The 22541-nt window shown below is 42.2% G+C and overlaps 1 protein-coding gene across 1 annotated transcript in view; it reads left to right on the top strand.

Moving 5' to 3' along the window:
* The window catches only part of adcy5 (adenylate cyclase 5), a 70952-nt gene extending 50316 nt beyond the window's left edge, over window positions 1–20636 (top strand). The window contains exons 5-21 of the mRNA XM_034574383.1: window positions 1335–1462; window positions 1938–2096; window positions 2219–2360; window positions 4607–4744; window positions 7582–7604; window positions 8739–8898; window positions 9371–9468; window positions 11368–11455; window positions 13127–13243; window positions 13400–13558; window positions 14620–14804; window positions 14919–14939; window positions 15175–15307; window positions 16332–16595; window positions 16710–16914; window positions 17174–17298; window positions 18048–20636. Coding sequence (XP_034430274.1) covers window positions 1335–1462; window positions 1938–2096; window positions 2219–2360; window positions 4607–4744; window positions 7582–7604; window positions 8739–8898; window positions 9371–9468; window positions 11368–11455; window positions 13127–13243; window positions 13400–13558; window positions 14620–14804; window positions 14919–14939; window positions 15175–15307; window positions 16332–16595; window positions 16710–16914; window positions 17174–17298; window positions 18048–18176 — 2274 coding nt within the window. The 3' untranslated portion in view covers window positions 18177–20636. The remainder of the gene's footprint in view (window positions 1–1334; window positions 1463–1937; window positions 2097–2218; window positions 2361–4606; window positions 4745–7581; window positions 7605–8738; window positions 8899–9370; window positions 9469–11367; window positions 11456–13126; window positions 13244–13399; window positions 13559–14619; window positions 14805–14918; window positions 14940–15174; window positions 15308–16331; window positions 16596–16709; window positions 16915–17173; window positions 17299–18047) is intronic.
* The last annotated feature ends 1905 nt before the right edge of the window (window positions 20637–22541 follow it).

Below are 22541 nucleotides of genomic sequence, written 5' to 3'. Positions count from 1 at the left end.
TAAAAACGGTTCCACATAAGACAACATCCACAAAAGAAAAATCAATTTCCAATAGACTAATGAACAGATGGAACAAATAAACCTATGGCAGTGTCGTCAATAAAGATGCAGTAAAATCGGTTACGTCTCCAATAAAAGTGTGGTTACAGAATTCATTTAAAAGAGGTCAGTGGCTGTGTTGACCTGGTTTCCTCAGGCGGTTTGCTCCATGGCTGCATACTGGCTCATATGTGACTAAGAGGTCAGACGAGGGGGCTGATCCAGGCCTGACACGGCCCCTGCTCTCGAGTCTTGTTAAAATCCTGCGTTCTGTAGAATCTGGAGCCGATTCTACGATTTTATGTAATGAACATGTGAACTTCAGCCCAACATGTGCATGTGGCAGATTTAGTCCCTGCAGCCTCAAGGTCACCGAGTGGAGGCGCGAGGAGATGAAGACGTGTGAAGTGATGTCTGCGACCTTGAAAATATTGTGATTTTTAAAAAAAAACAAGAGACGGCACAATGACTCTGAGTTTGAGAAATAATTCTGTTGTTGTTTCACCAACTGGACTGGAAACCGCTTTCATAAGGGAATCCAGATCACACACAGAATCATTTGATCCTGTTTTTCAGTATAAGTTTTAATTGTTTGCAGGGTAAATATAGAAGCATCGGACCGGAGGTTATTACTCGGTGCCGGGGAGGAATTTCATCACCTTCAGACATTTTACTGTATTTATTTCAGCATTTTGACATTTGGTCTTGGGGGTTCGGTGTTAAAGGCCTATTTTACACTGTAAATCTGCAGGATTACTCACTTGAGGAAGTAATATTTCACCGATTTTGCACTTCACTTACACTGCACTTATTTTTGCAAGTGATTAGAAGAAACCATTGCATCAACATTGATCCAGTTATAACACCATGGTACCTGTTAACCGGGTCTTACATCTTTGTTTCTGTTTGTACGATAATGCAGTGTAGAGGTGGGCGGCTGTGCCTCAGAAGGTAAAGCGCCGACGTCCACTAACCTGAAGGTCGGTGGTTTGATCCCTGACCGCTCAAGTCTGCAACCAGAAGTGTCCTTACTTACTAAGCACCAATTTGCCACTGACGGCTATGCTGGCAGTGTGTGATAGAAACAGCGCAGCATATAGTAGGGCTGTATGAATGGATATGTGAGTGGATGAAAACCCAGGCCCCCGCAGGTCTTACCCCATCACCTTCAATAGCCAGTAATATATAAGTGAGTGTGTGTAAATGGAACAAACTGTAGAAAATCCAAGGGAAGAAAGAAAAAGAGGCATCATGAGTTGCTGTACGTTTCCATTAAGTTGTTTTTGTCCTGTCAGGAGAACCACTGTCTGCGGATCAAGATCCTGGGCGACTGTTACTACTGTGTGTCGGGGCTGCCGGAGGCGAGGGCCGACCACGCCAGCTGCTGCGTGGAGATGGGGATGGACATGATTGAGGCCATCTCGTAAGTCACCGCGGGGGTTAAACGAGGATCTGTGCAGTAGCAGGACGGTCTGTGAGGAACCCACTGGATGGATTAATGGCTGATTTCCAGTTGCAGTTGACAAAGTTAGAATGTTGTATGAAACATTATTTTTGAATAACTCAACAGCAGTTTATTAATCCAGAAGCTGTGTCCTATTTATATTGGATAGATGAGAAAATGTAATGAGTTAACAGGTCATTTCAAACATCTGAATCATATCACTGCTGCTGCTGCAAAAGGCAAGAAGATCTGACCTCTAAGTGAAGGCCGAGATATTGTTGCTTCGCAGGATTAGCGCCACCTATGGGAACCTTAACACTTCCAGTTAGAAACATATGACCATTCTTAACACTAATGAACCAGTGATCTCTGCGACACGTGTATCAGCAAAGCAACATGAATAAAGATTTAAAGATTTCCACTCTTGGTAATTCAATATTTTGCGATCTTGCAGGCTGGTACGGGAGGTGACTGGGGTGAACGTGAACATGCGAGTGGGTATCCACAGCGGCAGGGTGCACTGCGGAGTGCTGGGCCTCAGGAAGTGGCAGTTTGATGTCTGGTCCAATGACGTCACATTAGCCAATCAGATGGAAGCTGGGGGCCAAGCTGGGTATGTCTCCATGGTTATCGTCCGGATCCGACAAACCATGAAACAGTCCCTGTTAGCGTTGTTCACGTGAATATACAGTGTCTGGACGATCATCCTTGATGTGGGTGTGTTTCTGATTTCAGGCGTATTCATGTGACCAAGGCCACTCTGAACTATCTGAACGGGGACTATGATGTGGAGGCAGGAGATGGGGGAGAGAGAAACGCCTACCTGAAGAAGAACAACATCGACACCTACCTCATTGTGGGCAGCAGTCAGAAAAGGGTAAAGTCCTTGTGCTGGTCTGAATTTGCAAAGTGTCATTTGTAAGATCATTTAAGAAATGTTTAGATTCAAAGCTGGGCCATTACACCCCGAAAAAACTCTACTTAAGAAAATCTTGCAGCTGCGGAATTGAGGAATAAGTGTCTGTGGTTCATCAGTAAAACCCCTTTAACATTACACAGGGTTATTAACTCTGCCATGGAGGCTCTGTCCATGGAACTTGGTGGGAGGATGGGACAGGGTCCAAGAACCCCCCCCCCCACCAGTAGATTTTGGCACAGATCTGGACAAAGACAAATCACTTTCTTTAACATTTCAAGACAGGACGTTATTAAACACTTCAACCAGTTTCCCAGGGAATTATTCTTGGTCACTGATATCTGTGAGTGTGTGCAGCTTTGGATTGCAGCAGATTTGAATTTGGTTTCATGGGGTGTCGCCTTTTTTCAGCTGCCGTACGCTAACAAATGGGGCTACAAACCTGCAACTGCCACATAAGTGCCGCTCAGCTAAAATGGATTCATGTGCATTAACAATTTACAACTATGTCCAAACAAACGTGCAGATCTGTTGCAGAATGTTGGTGGAGGTTTGTGCTCTACTGAGAGACATCCTGGGTTTTTTTTAAGTTTTAAAGAAGAGAAGTGATGCAGCTTAAGAAATGTGATTTTAAAAAATGAACATGTGAAAGCTGGAGAAAAAAAAGCATAAAAAGTTTCTTGCACATTCACCATTGATGGATCTAATCTGCAGCCTTGAACCTGGTGCTAGGTGTTTTAATCCACTCAGTCCGTGTTGCACACTGTTTACAAACTGTGATTTTGTAACATGTGATTCAGAGGAGTGAGTTCATCTCTGCTTTACTGCACGAGCTCCAGTTTCTTTATGACTGTACTGGTTTTATCAGCTGTCTCTGTCCTCCAGCACGATCACAAGCTGGGACTATAGATAGCTCATCATGTGATGTCCTCCTCTCATTTTGCTGCTCATGCTGTGAGACAGAAGGACGAATGTTCAATCTCGTTATTTTGGGTTACTTTTCACTTTTGGATTTTTTTGATTTAAGAGCGCAGATATCAGATCTGTAGAAATTAAAAAGAAATTCAACACAACAAAAAAAGCTGAAATTGATTATTAATCTTAGGCCAAATCGTGCGGTATTACAGTTGGATAGTTTTATTAAATGAACTTTAGAAAGATGTGAGGTAAAGGTCTGCTGTGCATTAATTCTTGGCTGAACTGTGTGACAGCATCGTTAACATCGTCTTCTTCATGAAATCTACAGCATGATGAAGATATCATCAATGTTGGAGCCAATTAAACCTTTTAAATTTACGCTCGACTAGCACTTGGTTAGAAAATATCCAGTCTGACGATTTTTCACTGAAGGAGAAGTAGATATGTCACAGTAAAAAAATACTTGAGTAATATTTCCAATTCATGATTTATACTTAATGAAGTATGAGTACTGAGCTAGAGTGGCACTTAACTGAGCGCATCCTTCTGCCAAAGCCCAACAGTCTCTTTACATTCAATCTAGCTGCACTAAATTACATTTGGAGATATGTCTCTGTACAGTTCTAAAGACATAATAAATGGATCTTCAGGAAAGAACTAACTAAACTAGATGTCCAATCTTGCAATGTTAAACAAAGTGATAAAAACTATTTGTGGATCTGTCCCCTGATCCGGATCCACACCAAAATGAAATGAGTTCTTCCCTGACGCATACTGCAGCCTTCCGCCAGGTTTCATGGAAATGTGTAGTTATTACTCCTGAGAAAAAGTACTGGAGTAAAAGTACTTCCCAAGAAAGAAAATGTATGGAGTGAAAAGGTGTAGGCTGAAGCATTAGCTTAGCATGCCTGCCCTTCATACCCAGAAGAGTGATAACCCTAAAATCTATTAAATCAAACAAAAATAAACACGGTTTTCAGTTTTTAAACATAATTGAGATTACAGCTCTGTTGTCTATTTGTTAATCATCTTAAATCATAAAAGTCCAACAGAAATTACTGAGAGGAAATGATCTGTGTTTGCTTATTATCTAAAGTCTGTTTCTCTATATCTGCCAACATGTACTCTTATAGCCTGTTGTCAGATTTTTATTTTTCTTGTCCTATTTAATTTGATTCTTGTACTTCTCTTTATGTTTTTATTGCACAGCACTTTGGTTGTTGAATGAATAATAAATGCTGAACTTGATTTGACTTCACTGTCCATTTCTGTATCTGTGTCTCCTCCAGAAAGAGGAGAAGGCGATGATCGCCAAAATGAACCGACAGAGGACCAACTCTGTCACCCACAACAGCGGCCACTGGACCGACCGGCCTTTCTACAACCACCTGGGCGGAAACCAGGTCTCCAAGGAGATGAAGAGGATGGTGAGTGAAACGTTGTCATATTAAATGCGCCCTGACAACAGCATTTCTATCGCGCTCGTCTGTGTCACAGCCAGGTGACACCTCTGCCGGGATCTCATCTCAGCTCTTATTTGATGTTGAAGCCAGCACGTTGTTCATACCCATAATCCTTTGATGTGCAGCCGTGATAAGCAGGGACGATGACCCTCCATGCCACACGCCGCCTCTCACACCTCACCCCGCGCTCTGAGAGGCTCTCAGGAGCTCTCAGGGAGACAACAGCAACATGTAGGCGGGCGCCATGCAGCGGGTACCACAAGCAAAAACAAGAGACCACCCCCGTCGTCCAAACTTCACCCTCTCCTCACTTCAATTCGATTCATAGGAAGAGCTTGAAATGAGCCGGTGTGACCACATGGAGAATCGCTTTTATTTACGTGCCGTGGCTGATGCTCCCTGCTGCTCCGACCCTGCAAACAGTGACTCACACAGTGAATGGATGCACCCACATCTGAAACACACACACACACACACACACACACACACACACACACACACACACACACACACACACACCACACGCCACACGCAGGATTGTTTTTTCTTCACATCCTCACTCCACCCACCTCTCACCATGAATCTATTATAGGAAAGAAGATGAGAGCTGCGTCCTCAGTTAAAAGATCACTGTGCATAGATTTCCACATCAATTACTTTTATATGATTATCGGTGTTTTGACACACAGTTCTGTTTAAAGATCGTGCAACAACAAGTGGGTATTTAGCATCATTAGCAGCAGCTGATATGACTGAACAAAACAAGAAAAGAGCGCCACCTACTGAAATTGTGAAACTCAGAAAATGCCTTTTTTCTAAAGACTAAACAACAGGATTATCTGCCGAGATTCAGGCTGAGTAATTACCGGTCCTGAAGGTTGTGCCAGTGCCTTTTTTGTTTTCCTCAAATAAGACGCGCGTGTCACCAGTGTCTTTGCACCTTCACTCACCGAAACTTTCCAGAGACATTATCGCTTTTCTCTTGAACTTCATTTGTCACAGTTCATCCTTTTTTTTTTTTGCTGTTGTTCATCCTCTGGCTTGTCACTGTCTCCCTCTGTATCTCTGCTCTGCTCGTTAATCACCCGACAGCTCTGGAGATAGAGGAAGTTGTGCAGCGTGAGGAGCTGGAGATGCACAGAGGGCACGAGAGAGAGAGATTTGATAGACGTGGCAGAGAGGCAGGAGTGTGCTGGATGGAACGTCTTTATTTGTTTTGTAAATTCAGACACAGACATGGAGCTGAGCGGTGGAACTGTCGATGAATTCCACGATTTTACTTGTGTGTTTTTCCCTTTCTACTGTTTATTCAGCCTCTTTCATATGTGGAGGTGATGAGAGGAGTCAGGAGAACAGGCAGGAGGGCCAACGTTTTACCTTTAGCTTTCCATGTGGTGTTTTGTCTGCCAGATGTGCCCCTGATGTTCCTTCAGCATTTGCATTAACGTTTTTATGCACAAGAGGGAGCTAGAGAGACACATAAGCTCACATTGCTGTATATACAATAAGATTAGTTTTGAAATCCAACCTGCACAATTGCTCTTCTTTAAGAAAATATCACCAACAACTTACGTTTCCTTGGAGCTTTTGCTATAATATTTTGTCTAGTGTGCTGTGGTATTTCTATAAAGCTTTGAGTAGGAGTCCGACTGACTCTTTATATACAGTATGAATTAAACTACCAGAGCTTAATTCCAGTGTTTTGCTTGCAATAACAGGCAAAATGTCACAGAAGCAGATGCAAAATAACCATTTGTCATCATGTCACTTCTTTTCACGCCTCGGTTCGGGGGCCTTTTTCATATCTGCACCCAGGGGCCCCTAATCTGTGGGTGCAGGACAGTGCTTTGCTGTTACGTCTTCCGGTCCACAAAGAAAAAATTGAATTGTGACGTGATGCAAATAGACTAAACTTCTGAGAAGGTATTTCAGGGTCCGAGCATCTTTAACTAAATACACATCATGCAAAGACAATCAGGAGGATGAGGGCTTCACTGGAAATGGCTGAAACAGCAGATTTAATTTATCGTATTTAAACCCACAAATATATGTATTGATTTGATGTCCCTATCACAGAGTTTTGAACCTACCACTTTATTACAATTTATTATCTAAAGATTAGAATAAAAATAATTTTAATTAATTGTGAAATGATATGACCAGGAATCATTAAACTGAATCGGTAGATGTGGTGGTTTAAAGCTCATTCACAATTTTTTTTACTTCCTTAATCGATTTAAAGTAAATGATAATTTAAAATTTTTAAATCTTTATCCATCTTTTGTGGATGGAATATTTAGGGCTAAAAAAATGAGCCAAGTCTATCTGAAAAATAAATAAAGTTCCCAGTTGTTGCTGTCAGACTTTTGGTGCTTAGACCCCCCCTAGTGATGTCATTGAGGTTGAAAAGGGGGTGTGGCCATGCGAAGTATAGTAGACTGCCCCTGGTGGTGGTTGAGGGGATCTAGAGAACATTGGACTCGACCTGGGCTCTGGAGGTGAAGACTGGAGGTGATTGAGGAGGAGGAGGGTCGCAGAGAATCACTGAAGCGACAGCTCACGGCCACAGAGAGGAAAACAGGTTTAAAGTTTGACAGCAACAACACGATTGGCCGATTGAGATCACGGCTAAACCTGATTGGGTTTAACACCCGACAGTCAGCTGATTAGAAGAGGAGAATATTGTGAATGAAGGAGACACAGAAACTTCTTCTGATTTAGCTTCATTACAACTCCAGAATTTCCCTTTTCCAGCTGATTATTTTCCTTTTGCTCATTTCTCTTCTCCTCTCGTCTCACAGGGATTTGAAGACCCCAAGGACAAGTGAGTAGTTTACTCTCCTTCAACGTTATTCTGTCTTTCCTCTCATCCTGCTCTTTGCCCTGTCTTCTTACCTGTCTGAAATCCATCTGCACTCGCTCTCACTTCCTCCTACACCAGGCACAGATCTTTAAATAGACTCAAAGAGCGACATAGCAGTTATTAACAAACTGTCATTGGCTCTGACTGGTAGAAAGTCTCACTGTTGATTTATTCATTCTGCTGTTTCCCCTCTTTGGATAAAAAAAAAAAAGAAACTCATTCACATCAGGAGTCATGAAGTGTTAAGAGACTTAATGTTGCAGCTTCTTATTGCTGTTGTAAGCGTCCATTAGCTTCCCACCCATTTGCTTACAAGCATAAACAAAGAATTACAGATGGTGACGTTAAAGACACCAGGATTCTGTCAGAGCTGCACTTTGTATAAACAATTACTAAGATTTAGTTTAGTTTTCATCCTTCGTGATAATAACAGAAAGTTAAACTCCCTCAGTTTAACTGTCTGCAAACTCCCCTCACCTGCATCAATACGTCAGACACCAGAGGAGGATACAGGCAGCAAACTTAATAACTTGAGTACTTTGTGGATAATTAGAATTTCGACTTTTGCAAAGGCCCAGAAAATAATTGTAAAGGCCCTTAACTTCTTCCCTAAATTAGAGAGCACATACCTCCGCCAAGGCCAGACAGGCAGGTTTCATAGCTGATGACTGCTGATAAATGGAAATGTGTAGTTCAATAAGATCCACCTGTCCAGCAGTGTTTGTAAGTGTGATAAAGTTTAGTAAGGGGATTGTTTGTAAAGTGCCTTGAGATAATGCATACAAATAAAACTGACTTGAATCCGTAATGAGTCTCAACACAGCTGCAGAATTTCAATCAATGGAAGTGACACTTAGTTTAGTGTTAAGTCCAAGATGAGACGGATCATCAGAGACTTTTCAATTTGCAAACAATTATCTAAACGTTAATGCACCTCTGAGTTCAGGAAGACGTTAGGGTCGATTTAAAAGTTGTCCTTGCACAGTGGAAAGAGAATTACCCGCTCGGGCGCAGGCGTTCAGTGTCTCTCAGAAAAGGCTTTTTCATTTTTTCTTGATGTGTAAATGTCACCAAGTCTCATCTTGTTTTATTCAGGCATTTCAATTTCAGAAACGCACAGGAAAACCTAAACCCAGAGGACGAGGTGGACGAGTTTCTGGGCCGGGCCATCGACGCGCGCAGCATCGACCGCCTGCGCTCCGAACATGTCAAGAAGTTCCTGCTCACCTTCAGAGAGCCCGACCTGGAGAAGAAGGTTAGGGGGCACACACACACGCGCACACACACACGCGCGTGCGCACACACGCGCGCACACACACACACACATGAAAGAGAACCTGTGGTAGCCTACAGTTGTCATAAAAAATCAAAAGGTTTTTAGTTTGTCCAGTCTGGGCTACTGTAAAAAACATGGCGGCCTCCGTAGAGAGGACCCGCTCCTGATGTAGATATAAAGTATTTAAATATAAAGAGCTTATTCTGGGGTAAAGAAAACAACAATTTGTACAATTTAGATGAAACACACAGTAAAAACATCACTAGGATTATTTTGTATTCAGTTTCTGCCAATAGATCCATTTCACCTAAATCTTACACACTGGACCTTTAAGGGAACTGTTGCCTTGTCGGAGAGGAATGCATGTGCATCTTTTTACTGAATGTAAGAAAAGTCTGTCATCACGTGTTGAAATGCTGTTTCCTTCTCCTCCTCTCCCTCCGTGCTGCAGTATTCCAAACAGGTGGACTCCAGGTTCGGAGCCTACGTGGCCTGCGCCTCCCTCGTCTTTCTCTTCATCTGCTTCATCCAGATCGTCATTGTGCCTCCGTGAGTCAACACTCTGATATGAAACACTGCAGCAGAGCCGACATCAGGAGACGCTTCATTCTTCTTAACGCGCCCCCATTACAGACTCAAATTGTTGTGATTAGAAAGCGAGATGACAGTAATTTGGCTCCTCGCAGACGCATCTGTCGTTGCCGTCGTTTTACCAACAGCAGGATGCTAACAGATGCTAACATCACCCATGTGTCTCCTCCTCCCTCTGAGTAATGAGCACTGTCACACATGTCAGACAATAAGAAGTAACAACTGCAAACAAATATAAAATGATGGATGATGGAGTCTGGCTGTATTTATAGTGGATTATTCAAATGTTATGCTCCAGAAAAAGTCTTTTAAAATACAGTGACAGCACAAAATCAGGGTTAATCCCTGTGAATTGGCTGCACGACAGGTTTAAAAAGTTTAAAGCAACACTATATGTAACTTTTTTCTGAACAACAGCGCCATCTGCAGCCACGTGTAATGATAAAGTGGTTTTAATTTAGAGAAAAGTCTATCAGTGTGTTGGGTGTGAGCTCTGACTGCGTCGTCCCACTCACTGAACTGACACACGACTGAACGCTGGATATTACCCATGATCCCCGGCTTCCTGAACCAGAGGATGCAGCTGTAACAAATCCATCAAACTCTGTTTAGAATTCTTATTATTTTAAAAGTTTCCTGCTGAATATTGGATATAAACTCTGGTTCTTAAGTCTTTTTTAACTGATCTACTGTTCAGAACCACTCTTCAACTTGCTGGACCTGGCTCTGACAGTTCCACACTTCTCACAGGAGATCGTACCCGCTCTCCAAAGTTACATAGAACAGACATTCAGGGTGAGGACTGGGAATGAGAGAGGAGACATTCTCCATATTTCCACTTCCCAGACTTATTGTACATACTTCAAATAGATACTGTAAATATCTTATCCTATCGTCCAAATTGCACAATCCTTTTCTTTACAACGTATTGCACAATCCCTTCTCTAGTATGTATGATTTTTTATTTTGTTTCCTATTTTTTTCTATATTTTCTATATTCTTGTTTGCACAAACACACCACAGCAAATTCCTTGTATGTGTAAACCTACTTGGCAATAAACCCTGATTCCGATTCCATATTTACAGTCCGTGAACCTTCAAACTCATTTTAACCAAGCTGCTATTTTAAGTTTAAAAATAGTTGCTTCTAAAACAAACAAGTCTAAAAATAACAAAACATAAACATTTAATTAAAATAGCCCTCTATTTCTGAAATATAATTTATGCATTGTTCACATTGGTCAACCAGGAACATGTGAATGAAGGTTTATTGATTCCTGATGAGTTAGAGTGGAATCCTCTCCAGAGTGAGGATCATCGAGTCAAGTCCTAGGTTAGGACAAAAAGAGTGAAACAATGTTTTGGTCAGTTTCTGTCATGTTGGTTCGGCTCAAGTTCCGGTCGGTTATTTTTTCTCTCGTGCTCGTTTGCTTTTGGACAGAAAATTACTGCCGCACTCTAATCCCCTCCTCTTTCTTTAATCTCTTCTGTATTCAGACTTTCCTCCCTGCCCACCTCTCCGTATTGATCTCCTTGAGTCTGCCTCTTTATTAACCTTTCTCCCGGATCCCTTCATCTCACCACTCCACTTCCTGTCTTAACCTCCCGCTCCTCCTCAGAGTCCCTCCTACGCCGTCTCCTCTCATTGTTTAATCTGTTTCTACTCTTTCCCTCCTGTATCCACTCCTGTCAAACTCAGGCAAAAATATATATCGTTAACTTCCTTTATTTTCCAAGCTCATTATCCCCGTCACTTGCAGAGACTCAGTATCTCAGAGAAACCGTAAATGATAAAAAAACAAAACAGCCAGAAATAAAATGTATATTTACATCTTCTCTACATCGTGTTGTCTGCAGCTCCAGTCTGATGATCGGCTTCTTCATCACTTGTCTCGTTATCCTCACGGCGGTGATGTTCGTCTCCGCTGTTTACTGCTGTTTCGGGGTGAGTTGTCTCTGCCTGTGATGAATGGCAGCTCCGAGCAAACTCAGTTCCAAGACATTAGTTTTTTCTTGAGTGAATATAGGATTGTTTTTAAGATGCAGGATTCAGTTTTGTGGGTTGAATGTCAGCAGAGATGGACTGACGGCTTTTTCTGTTCTTTACCTTTTTATTATTGCTTCATATAGAAGAGAGGCTCCGACAGCATTGAGATAAATGTGTGAAATCTGTTGTCAGGCTCTAGAAATGTTTAGACACTCAAGTTCTTTTTAGGTACAAGTTTATATCTACGTCTCCAGTGCAGATGTCACCATGCAGCTCCATTTTCTTTTCACATTATTTGTGATTTCAAAATACATATCACATAAACCTGAAACCTGAAATACCAGAGCTATGTTTGGAGGTGGGATCTGTGTATGACAATGTAAAGATTTTGTGTTTATCATAGATTGTATCTAAAAATGGACGTAGACTCCGAGTCTGGAAAGTGAAGCCAATGCAGATGTTCTGAGAATATTTGATCCGTCTTTGTCAGATCCGAAGAAACGTGTTTTCCTACTTTCGCTCAAATTTCTTTTGACACTTTTGCTGTAAATCTTGTGAATAATCACAGGACCACACCTAAAACTGCACTCACACACTGTCTGTTATTGCTCTGCTTTTTATGACAGCTCGACAATAAATACCTTTTTATGCTTTAACACCCGTCATCTGATCATTTAAGGAATAGTTATTAAGTAAAATATGAATTGAAGTTTTTCAGTTTTTTAATTCCTCTGTGCCGGGGACAGCTGCAGCATGAAGCATTAGGGTTTTCCTCAGATTCTTCAGATCAAAGATGAAGTAAATAAACTGCAACTGTTGATGGTTCTTTTGAATCTTTCTCTGACATGCAGTAATGATTTTGTAGTATTGTCACTGCAGAGCAGATCTCACCTCACAAACCACAGGAGGTGTTTTTTTTTCCATCCATCTCCTGCTCTCTCAGCCTCTGATGAGCCTTCAGAGACCGAAAGGATCTTAAAAGATAGAAGTGGAGCTGCTGCTGTTGACGGCTTCCACTGATGAGTCATGGTTCTATTCTGGGAGAAAAGAGCTTCCACTTGTACAAGTACTTAACATACAGTCAGAACGCTTTGTGTCAGTCCTCCAATCAGAAATGAGATGAGGAAAAAAGGGTTTAGGGAACAATGTTGCATCTCTGTCACTGCCAGCTGTCCTGTTTAAGGGTTCATTTGTTTAGTGGCTGCAAATAAAAACAAATATTAACGAACAAATTATTCTCTAGCAAGGACCAGGCCACAATGGAAACTGATGTAATGGATGTTGAGGAAAAACAAATGGATGCTGAGGTGGTGTCTCTCATAGGCTGGTCCGGGGGAAAGAAGACAAAGGGATGTGGGTCTGGATGAAGAAGGATGGAAGAGAGGATGAATGGATGTAGGCGGGGATGAGGGAAGAGACGATAATGGGATGTCGATAGGATGAAGGGATGAGAGAAGATGGATGAAGGGATGAAGGAAGAGAGGATGTATGGATGAGCGTGATGGGTTGACTGTGTTATAAGAAGACGGCTGATTAGAGGTGCGGTTGAGGCGTGGCCCTGCTCCTGAAGTGAACTAGTTAACTTCATTCATCTTCCCCTCCTCCCTCGCCCCTCTCTCCCTCTCCCAGCTGTTCCCTGTGGCCCTGCAGACTCTCTCCAGGAAGATAGTCCACTCCAGACTGAACAGCACGCTGGTGGGCGTCTTCACCATCATCATCGTCTTTCTGTCTGCTTTCGTCAATATTGTAAGCTCTCATCAGCACAAGTTGGAAAACATGCACAAAATATATAAAATCATACTTTTCTTGTCATGTAATTATGTTTCAAAGTATTTTAAGTCTTCAGGAACAGCTCCCACTTCTCCTTCCACCTGTCACTCACTGACTTTTGACCCTGTTCAGTTCACCTGCAGCAGCCACGACCTGCGGAGCTGCATCACATCAGAACTCAACATCAGCCTGGGCAGCGTGGACGCCTGCCACGCCCGCCTCCTCAACTACAGCCTGGACACACAACACAGCCCCTGTGTGGACGACAGCCTCATCTGCAGCTTTCCTGAGGTACAGCTGTTTGCTCTGTGTGTGTCTCTCTCTCTCTCTCTCTCTCTCTCTCTCTCTCTCTCTCTCTCTCTCTCTCTCTCTCTCTCTCTCTCTCTCTCTCTGTGTGTGTGTGTTGTTTGCATGGTGTGAGTTCCCACTTAATTTGGAGGCACCATGCACATACTCAGGTAGAGTGTAAGAAATCCAATTCTTCTGCAGGTATTACAAACTGAGGCTTTTAAAACATTACATTGAACAAATAAATCTGCTAGAGATGTTTCGGTAGGAGCATAAGCATCAGTCCAGTGGTGAAGTCATATCAGCTTGTATGTGATCATGCCCAAATATTCTGCATATGCTGCAAGTCAAAAAGTCTAATTCAGAAGTAAAATGAGGCAAAAAAATAAATAAATCTGTCTGAACTTTAGACAAGAAACAAAACCAAACAAATAACTAGAATGGCACTCGGAGAACGCATACTGTACCTCTACCAGGGTAACGCCCTATCTCAGTTATCTGGATAGATTTAATGGATTATTTTTCGGGTCATCCCCCGCCCCTCCACATAATGTCATGGAAATTGGTTTAGTTGTTTTAAAGTAAACCTGCTAACAAACAAACAGCAGTGAAAACCTTGGCAGAGGTAACAAACAAGTAGAACCAGAATGTCACTCAGTAGAACACATACTTCTACCAGGGCCCAACAGTCTCCTTCAATTCTATCAATTCTATCTGCGCCAAGCTACTGTCACTAATAGACATTAGTCCTCTTAATATGACTGATTGATTGGTTTCATAAAGATCTATGAAATAGAACCTGATAAATTGGGTCAAATGTAGAAAAAAGATTCCTTGACCCACGTCCCATCCTTCCTCCAAGGTTCGTGAAAATCTCTTTTGTAGTTTTCGTGTTATCCTGCCGACAAACAATCAAACAAACTAAGAAACAGGGAAGAAACCTAATCTCCTTGGCAGAGGTAACGATAAGTAATACACTAAGTGAAGATAACTGCAGGTACAAACAGTTATTCTGCACAGTAATGTTTACATTAACAGTAAAATTCTCCCGTTTCCTCCCTCAGTACTTCTCGTGCTGCGTGCTGCTCAGTCTGCTCGCCTGCTCGGTGTTCCTGCAGGTCAGCAGCATTGGGAAACTCTTCCTCATGCTCTTCATCGAGCTGCTCTACCTCCTCATCATGGAGGTGCCCAAAGTGAGCCTCTTCGACAACCAGGACCTGCTGGTCATGGCCAATGCCATCAACTTCGCGTGAGTAACCTCAGTAAAACTGTGTGTGTTGTTGCACTTGTAATGTTTTGAATCTGTGACCATGTGCAGATGCTCTAACACCTGATTGGCTCTTCTCTCCTCCTCCCATCACAGTGAGCACATGAATGGAACAAGGTGAGTCTGATGGCAGCTTCTGTTTCCGTAGAGACCCCGAGAGTCGGCTCCATCGTCCGATGAAGCCAACGGCATCATTATCACTGTGCAACACATGCTAATGCTAATGAGGGCAGCTTGTTGTCGCATGGCAAAAGTCCTTCTTTACACCCACCTAGTTAAACTTGGCTTTATATGACACTAGTGCTCAGTATAAACACGGTCAAACCAAATGTGCTTGTGTGCTGCTCTCCAGCTGTGTGGTGGACCTGAAGGTTCCTCTGAAGATCATGACCCCGGTGGTCATCACCGTCTTCGTCCTCGCTCTCTACCTCCATGCTCAGCAGGTGGAGTCCACGGCCAGACTTGACTTCCTGTGGAAGCTGCAGGTTAGTGTCTGTGACGTGGGGACACAATGAGGAGACTTGTCTCTGAATCATAAAATGTTTAGACTGTATATCGAAGATTTTGTAGATGTCCATGAGAAGAAAATTATTAAACTTCTCACTTGATTAATAACGTCAGATTTATGAGTCTATGATCTCAGTCTTTAGTTTCAAGTTTGCCCCAATTGCGCGATGTTCATTTAGTCAACTAGGGGGTGTGGATACTGTGTGATTGACAGCTAATACCGTCCAATGGGTGCAGGTCACTGTAGGTGGACGTGCAATGTCCTCAGGCTCCACCCCTCGCTCCTCTAAATATGGTCTCATCTGATGGCGCTGGACAACATGCCAAAGGTTGAGCATTTAGGGGTTATTTTCAAATTCATTCGTAAATCCAGAGAAGGAGTGAACTTCAGTGAAATGTCTCTTGAAGGTGAAAGAGTGTGTGGTTTTAGTTTAAAGAAGGGCTCACTACAAGATGCTGCCAAGGAAACTAATGGTTTTTGTAAAACCCCAAAATAATAATATAATTATTGCTTTAAGTATCAAATTCTGCTTCGCTGCAGGACAGGGGTCTTATGTAGCTTTGCTGTGAAGAAACAGAATATCTGAAACATAAGTGACATATAGATATTTAAACTCTTTACTAGAATCTACAATCAGTGCCGTGAATTCTCACTGTTTGTGAAACTTATCTCCTCTCAGCCAGGGAACAGGGGAAAGGGATTTCTATTCAAAACGGCAGTGAAGTGTTCATTTCCTAATCAAATGTTGGCAAACCAGTCGAGAGGATAAACAAGTAATTAGTCTAAAAAAACGTTGAGATGCTGGAGGAGTCTTTATTTTCCAGCTCAGCGCTGTCACTGATGGTTAATATTAAAACTAGTCTGCAGCCATGTTAGCAGCTCTGTGACGCTCAGAGCAAAAGAAAAGGTAGGAATTGAAGAGGTGGTAGAATAAACATCAATGGAAATGAATGTGTGTTCTTCATTTACTCTTTTAATCCTGGTCACAAACTCTTCACCAGGCCACAGAGGAGAAGGAGGAGATGGAGGAGCTGCAGGCCTACAACCGCCGCCTGCTCCACAACATCCTGCCCAAAGACGTGGCCGCCCACTTCCTGCAGCGCGAGCGGCGCAACGACGAGCTCTACTACCAGTCGTGTGAGTGCGTCGCCGTCATGTTCGCCTCCATCAGCAACTTCTCCGAGTTCTACGTGGAGCTGGAGGCCAACAGCGAGGGGGTGGAGTGTCTGCGGCTGCTCAACGAGATCATCGCCGACTTCGATGAGGTGAGACGTGACCATAGTCTGTATGTAAGGACGTGACATTGGACGGATGATCAACCTGGAGGTTTCAGGACCTGAACCTTTTAGAGATTAAACCTTCTCTCCGGTCCACATTAGATCATCAGCGAGGATCAGTTCCGTCAGCTGGAGAAGATCAAGACCATCGGCTCCACCTACATGGCGGCGTCCGGCCTCAACGACTCTACATACGACAAGGTCGGGCGCTCGCACATCCGCGCTCTGGCCGACTACGCCATGAGGATGATGGACCAGATGAAATACATCAACGAGCACTCCTTCAACAACTTCAAAATGAAAATAGGTGAGCTGCAGACAGAACAGGGGCTGGAGGTGGAATTCAAATGATGGGGACTTACAAACTGATTTAGTGTGTAAAATAAGCTTGATCTAAATATTCAAAATATAAAGAAACATGAGACAATAAATATAATTTTGCCAACCAAGTAGAATCGATCGTTTACCTTCTGTGATATCAGTAGTTTAGTAAGAGTAAGTCTCCACGTGTCCCAAGTGCAGGAGGTCTGGTTGTAATTAAGAACCTTGCGTGTTTCCTTTCTCAGGTCTGAACATGGGTCCTGTAGTTGCCGGGGTGATCGGGGCCCGGAAGCCTCAGTACGACATCTGGGGAAACACGGTGAACGTGGCGAGTCGCATGGACAGCACCGGTGTACCGGAGAAGATCCAGGTAACAAAGTGTGACTCAGTATGAATCCTAATGAATCATCTCACTCGGAACAAAGTTCAATATTTTAATCATAATTCTCAAAATAAGAAGAGTATGTATTTGTAAGATTTCATCTCCACCGAATCTTCTGAAAAATCATTAACGTAGAAACAGATATGATCCGACGGAAATTAAAAAGTGACAAAGCAGCTGCTCGACGACAGCGACAATACTTGGACGTCACTTTCACAATCTTTTATGTAGATGACAACATTTAGAATATGATGTTTTCAGTAACATTTCATTTTTTTGGACAGAGACTGAGAAAAACTGATGATTGTGGTGTTTCATTTCTGCCTCTGTTCAATAAGTCATTTTATCATACATAATTATGAATAAAAACACAATACAATCAAATAAGAGAACTTAAATTAAGAAAATAAACATTTAGTGAGAATATAATTGCACATCCTTTCTGCATCGTTAAATCTGGAAAATAAATAAAATGCAGATACCAGTATGCTTGTAAAAGTTTTTTTGGCAAACCGATAAAGCAAATGGGCTCTAATGTAAATGTAATGTAAATAATTTAAATTATCTGTTTTGCCTTTCAAATACATGTAGCCTGATTTGAACCTAGATATCTTTTGAATTATAAACCTAATCGATGCTGAGTGGGAGTGATTGGGTGCTAAAAATATACTAAATAATAAAAACATGGAGAATATGAATGAAAATCAACTTGTCCCACGTCCTCTTCCTGCCCTCAGGTGACCGCAGACCTGCAACAGGTGCTGAGCTCCTATAACTACACACTGGAGTACAGAGGGTTGGTCACAGTCAAGGGCAAAGGGGAGATGATGACCTATTTCCTGACCAGCGGACCCCCCAGCAGCTAACACTACACTGAACCACCAACAAGACACGTGGGGGTTAAGCGCCTTAACTCTGCCTCTGTCGCAGCGAGCAGCCTCATGGACCTCTGATAGCTTACTGAGACTAACTGAAGCTTCTCACAGCCTCTTCTTCTGGGGCCACAGCGAGGACAAAGGAGGACGAACCTCATCCCCAAAGCTCAGCCTGCGGAGGAGACTTGAGCGGGAGAGGCCTGGCGAGCCCCGACTCTGACGTTGACACCAAAGATGTCCAATCAGAGCGCACGGACGGACAGATTTCACCAGCTTCGCGAGGCCCTGAAGGAAATAAATGTTCTCCGAGAAATTTTGACTTGCTTTCATCTGCCAGACGGGTTTGGACGAAACCTGCAGGAAGACACAAACTATGTCGCTTCCTCTTTCATTCTGCCTTTCTCCTGCTGAAGTACACGTAAAACACACAGTTTTATGTGTCATGTATACGATGCTCTGTACTGTATGTAAAACACATGTTGTCGTGACGCAGGTACATATCTCAAAGTGTGGACACTCAGCCAGCACCGCAGCACTACCTGTCCTTTTCTGATCATATCAGCAGCTCATTGATTAGCGGAGGAGTTGCACGAAGTTGTGTCTCATCAGTGAAGTGTGAGGACGTCCCTCAGAGGCCGATTGGACGTTTTTTTGTAAACACAGTTGAACGACACTCAGCGGTGTTTACAGAACGCTCCCCGTCAGACATAGGAAATCACAAACTCACACCACAGTATCATCAGCGTACATAGAGAACACATTAAGAGGATGTCAATGAAGAGCTTTTTCTAATCTTCGACATTTTGTATTTTGACTTCAGAACACCAAACCCCTATCAGATATTTTAAGATTCTATATTTTGTACATTAATATATTAGAGAGCTATCTATAAAACACCAACGTGTATTCAGATGTACATACTCTAACCACGGCCGCGTTGGGATTTAGGACATCCTCGCTCGTGTTGCCTGGTCTTAACCTGGAGCCACAGCTGATGCAGCGTTAACTTCAGCAGATCGACGCCCCTAAACGCCCGTTTCGATTTTTTTCTTTTCTCGCTCTTTTCACCGAATTGAGCGCGTTTTCTTTTTTACCTGCAGGAAGTCGACCGTTCGCTGATTAGACGGCGTTTCTGATGTTTTCCCTTCAGCGGTGCGTTTAAATCTCACAGCGAGGAAGGAAGTGTCAAACCGAGCGAGGGCGCACTTTGAATGAGGAGAGGACGAGGAATGCATCGCCCTCGGTGCTCAAAAAGCCATTTTGCGCTCCGGTGCGTTCAGCCGTCCACCCCCTTCCTGCACCGCTCCACATCCCCCAGCCCCTCTTCTTGCTCGCTCAATCAGATGGTACGACCCAATGAATGTCCAATGATCTCCAATGAGGCCTTTAAAATGAACTCTATACTAATGACGCTGACGATGCTCATCCTGTGGACAGGGAAAGACGAGCCCGTTTGGAAATGTGCCCTTTTATCTGCTGTCGTTTTTTTGTTTTGTTTTTCTTATCAGAGCAGTTTTCTTCAGTATTACGTCACTCATCATGTTATCCAACAAACTGTCTTTAACATGGTCCTGTCATGGATTTTTTGTGATTGTCGGCAATGTTGCGACAAAACACTGGTTCTGTTTGTCTCGGCTGAGTTTGTAGATCGAGGAAATGAGCAGATTTAACGTGGAAGTGTAAAGGATCAGGCCGTCATTATTCCAATATGTATTTTTTTCATTGTCAACATTTCTCATGAAAAAAACAAAATCACCTTCAAATGTTACTTGTTGACTTCCCGACCTTTTCTCTAACCCTGTTTATTTGTGAAGTCTTAAACACACTGTAGTTATTGTTGAGTATTATTCAAACAGGAGTTAATAGAACATTTATTGGGACTCTTTGTGTTAATAACACATTTGTTGCTTTTCATTAGTAAATGTTTCTTCCAGGATGTTGCATGTAGGATTGACTTACAATTAAATACAATATATGGAGGCATAAATGCTTTTTTAATTTCTTTTAAATGGGATCTATTAATAACCCGATCAAACTTTAAGGGTTTTTAGAAACAAATAACAGTGAATGAATTGGCTTCGATTGGTTTTGTTGATAGAAACTCGTCAGTAAGTAAAAATGATAATTAACCATGGTAAGACAGTAAGACAGCAGGTGGACTTTGATTGGCCAGATGCAACATGTTGGCAGACGTTTGGCCAATCAGAGCCTCCGCTGGGTTGGACTTGAATTTTAGGTGGCGCTGATATGTATGGTTGGATGGAAAATGAAAAGCAGACATGTCAATCAACGGAAATGCAAAAATAAAAGAATTAAAAAAATTATTCTCTAATTTTATTCAAAAATTGAATTAATTAATCTTTTTAAGTCAGATTTATTAGTTCACTGAGTTTAAAAATGCATGATTAAATTATCACCATGACAATAGATCTGTATCAACTGATTTTAATTTAAAAAACAGCTCCCTTGTTCAATGTGACAGCAGAGGAATAAGATAAATCCGAGTTTTAATCATTCTTGATTTTGGTCTTTTCTTGGGGTTTGTTGACAGTTTAAAAAAAGTAAATCAGCACCAGTTTCCTGTTTGAAAATAACGAGAGGAACTGGTCACTTTGCTTTGAGCCTGAACAACAGAACGTCTGCACCGGTGGTTTCTGTTTGGTTACTACACTGCTGCAAACCATCATCACACACCACTCGTTCAACCTTCAGTGTGATCCCGTCAGACTCATTGAATGCGGTGCTTGTTCTGTGAGCACCTGTTCTATTTTTTTTCTACTGTTGATTGTGCAGGAACGTGCCATTAGAAATACACAGGGGCTCATAGAGGAGGCCCGGACGTGAGGTGGAGGCTGCAGCTGGTCTTTACCTTGTGTGCAGCCGAGGAGCCTCGTGGTGACTTTGACACGGTGACGCAGCGTCTGTGGCAAAAACAGCTGGAGAGACGAGAGCGTGGGTTGTTTTTGTTGTCATGCCAAACACTATGCTCTTTTTTTACAGTTTAAATAAACTGCTGAGATTCTTCACAGGTACATGTCGACTCTTTTCTGTGGTGTCACTTAACGGATTGAGATGATTGGAAGTTGACTTTGTGCAAAGCTGCTGCAGGAAACTCAGGTTTTATTGAAGCCATTACACAGCACGGCCAAAAGTATACGGACACTCAAACAGTTACATTCAGTCAGTGCTGGGATGGAACAAAGTACATTTACTTTGTAGCTGTTCTTAAGTACATTTCAGATTCTTAAGTACATTTAAGTACAAGTAGATTTATTTTCAGGTACTTTTTACTTTTACATATATCAGCAAATACCTGTACTTTCTACTCCACAGCATTTTGAACAGCAATGCATTGCATGTTCAAATAGTTTTTTATAGTTTTAGAAGTAATAAATAACAAGGGAACTTGATCCCTTATCCAATCAGAGCAGGCAGGAAACATCAGACTCCGCCTCGTGCAGAAAAAACACCTGACATGGATTCCAGAGGACACCACCGCCGAGACTCAGTCCCGATGATGTTTATTTAAAATCAAGTACTTACTTGATTTTACTCAAGTAGAAAGTTTAATGTAGTGCTTTTACTTTAGTGAATTTCCATGTATTTATTTGTAGTATTTTATAGTAAAATGTTTTCCTGTTATAATCCACCTGAGTTGTCAGTTGACTAATGGATTTAAATGATGCCTCTTTGCTTTGTATAAGCTGTTGCACTCAGACTTACAAGTGTTGTCTTCCATTATAACACCTCAGACTTGCACATTCTGGCCAAAAGTAAATGGACACACTTTGGTTTAGACTTGTACCCTTTGTGTCTAGAAATATTTTAAGGCTGCAACATACAATTATATTTTAGACAATGTGCTTCCAACTTAAGTCCATTAAATTCCATTGTTTTAAATTACTGGATTACCAATTGCATGAATGTAGATCTCAGATGTTCACATACATTTGGAAATAGAACATCTTTAGTGAAAAATTCCCTTTTAGTTTCTCTTAAAAGAAATGAATTAGCATGACCTGAAGGTGTGCTCATTTGTTCATGCAGTCAACCAACAGATGGCAGCAGCACTACATCATCTGGTTTCTACACAAGCTCCTTTGTTTTCTTCTGTTTAGAGATGATGGAAGGGAAGGAAGCAACGTGATCATCTGCAGATTAGTACCCTGAGTGGCGTCTCATCCATTACAGCGTCAATATCTGTATTTATATACCAGTCAAATTACATAGAGTGAGAATGAATGAGGGTCTTGGTTAAGTTAATTGAGAAACTGTAGATAAGAAGCAGCACTGGCCTGTAATTGAAATCAAATTCTCTTCATTTGAATGTAAGAAAACGTGCAGTTTGGAGCTGTG

The sequence above is a fragment of the Hippoglossus hippoglossus genome, chromosome 21 (assembly GCF_009819705.1).
Source record: "Hippoglossus hippoglossus isolate fHipHip1 chromosome 21, fHipHip1.pri, whole genome shotgun sequence".
Classification (NCBI taxonomy): Eukaryota; Metazoa; Chordata; class Actinopteri; order Pleuronectiformes; family Pleuronectidae; genus Hippoglossus; species Hippoglossus hippoglossus.
The sequence above is the reverse complement of the archived record's forward strand: the minus strand, read 5'-3'. Positions and strand labels throughout refer to the sequence as shown.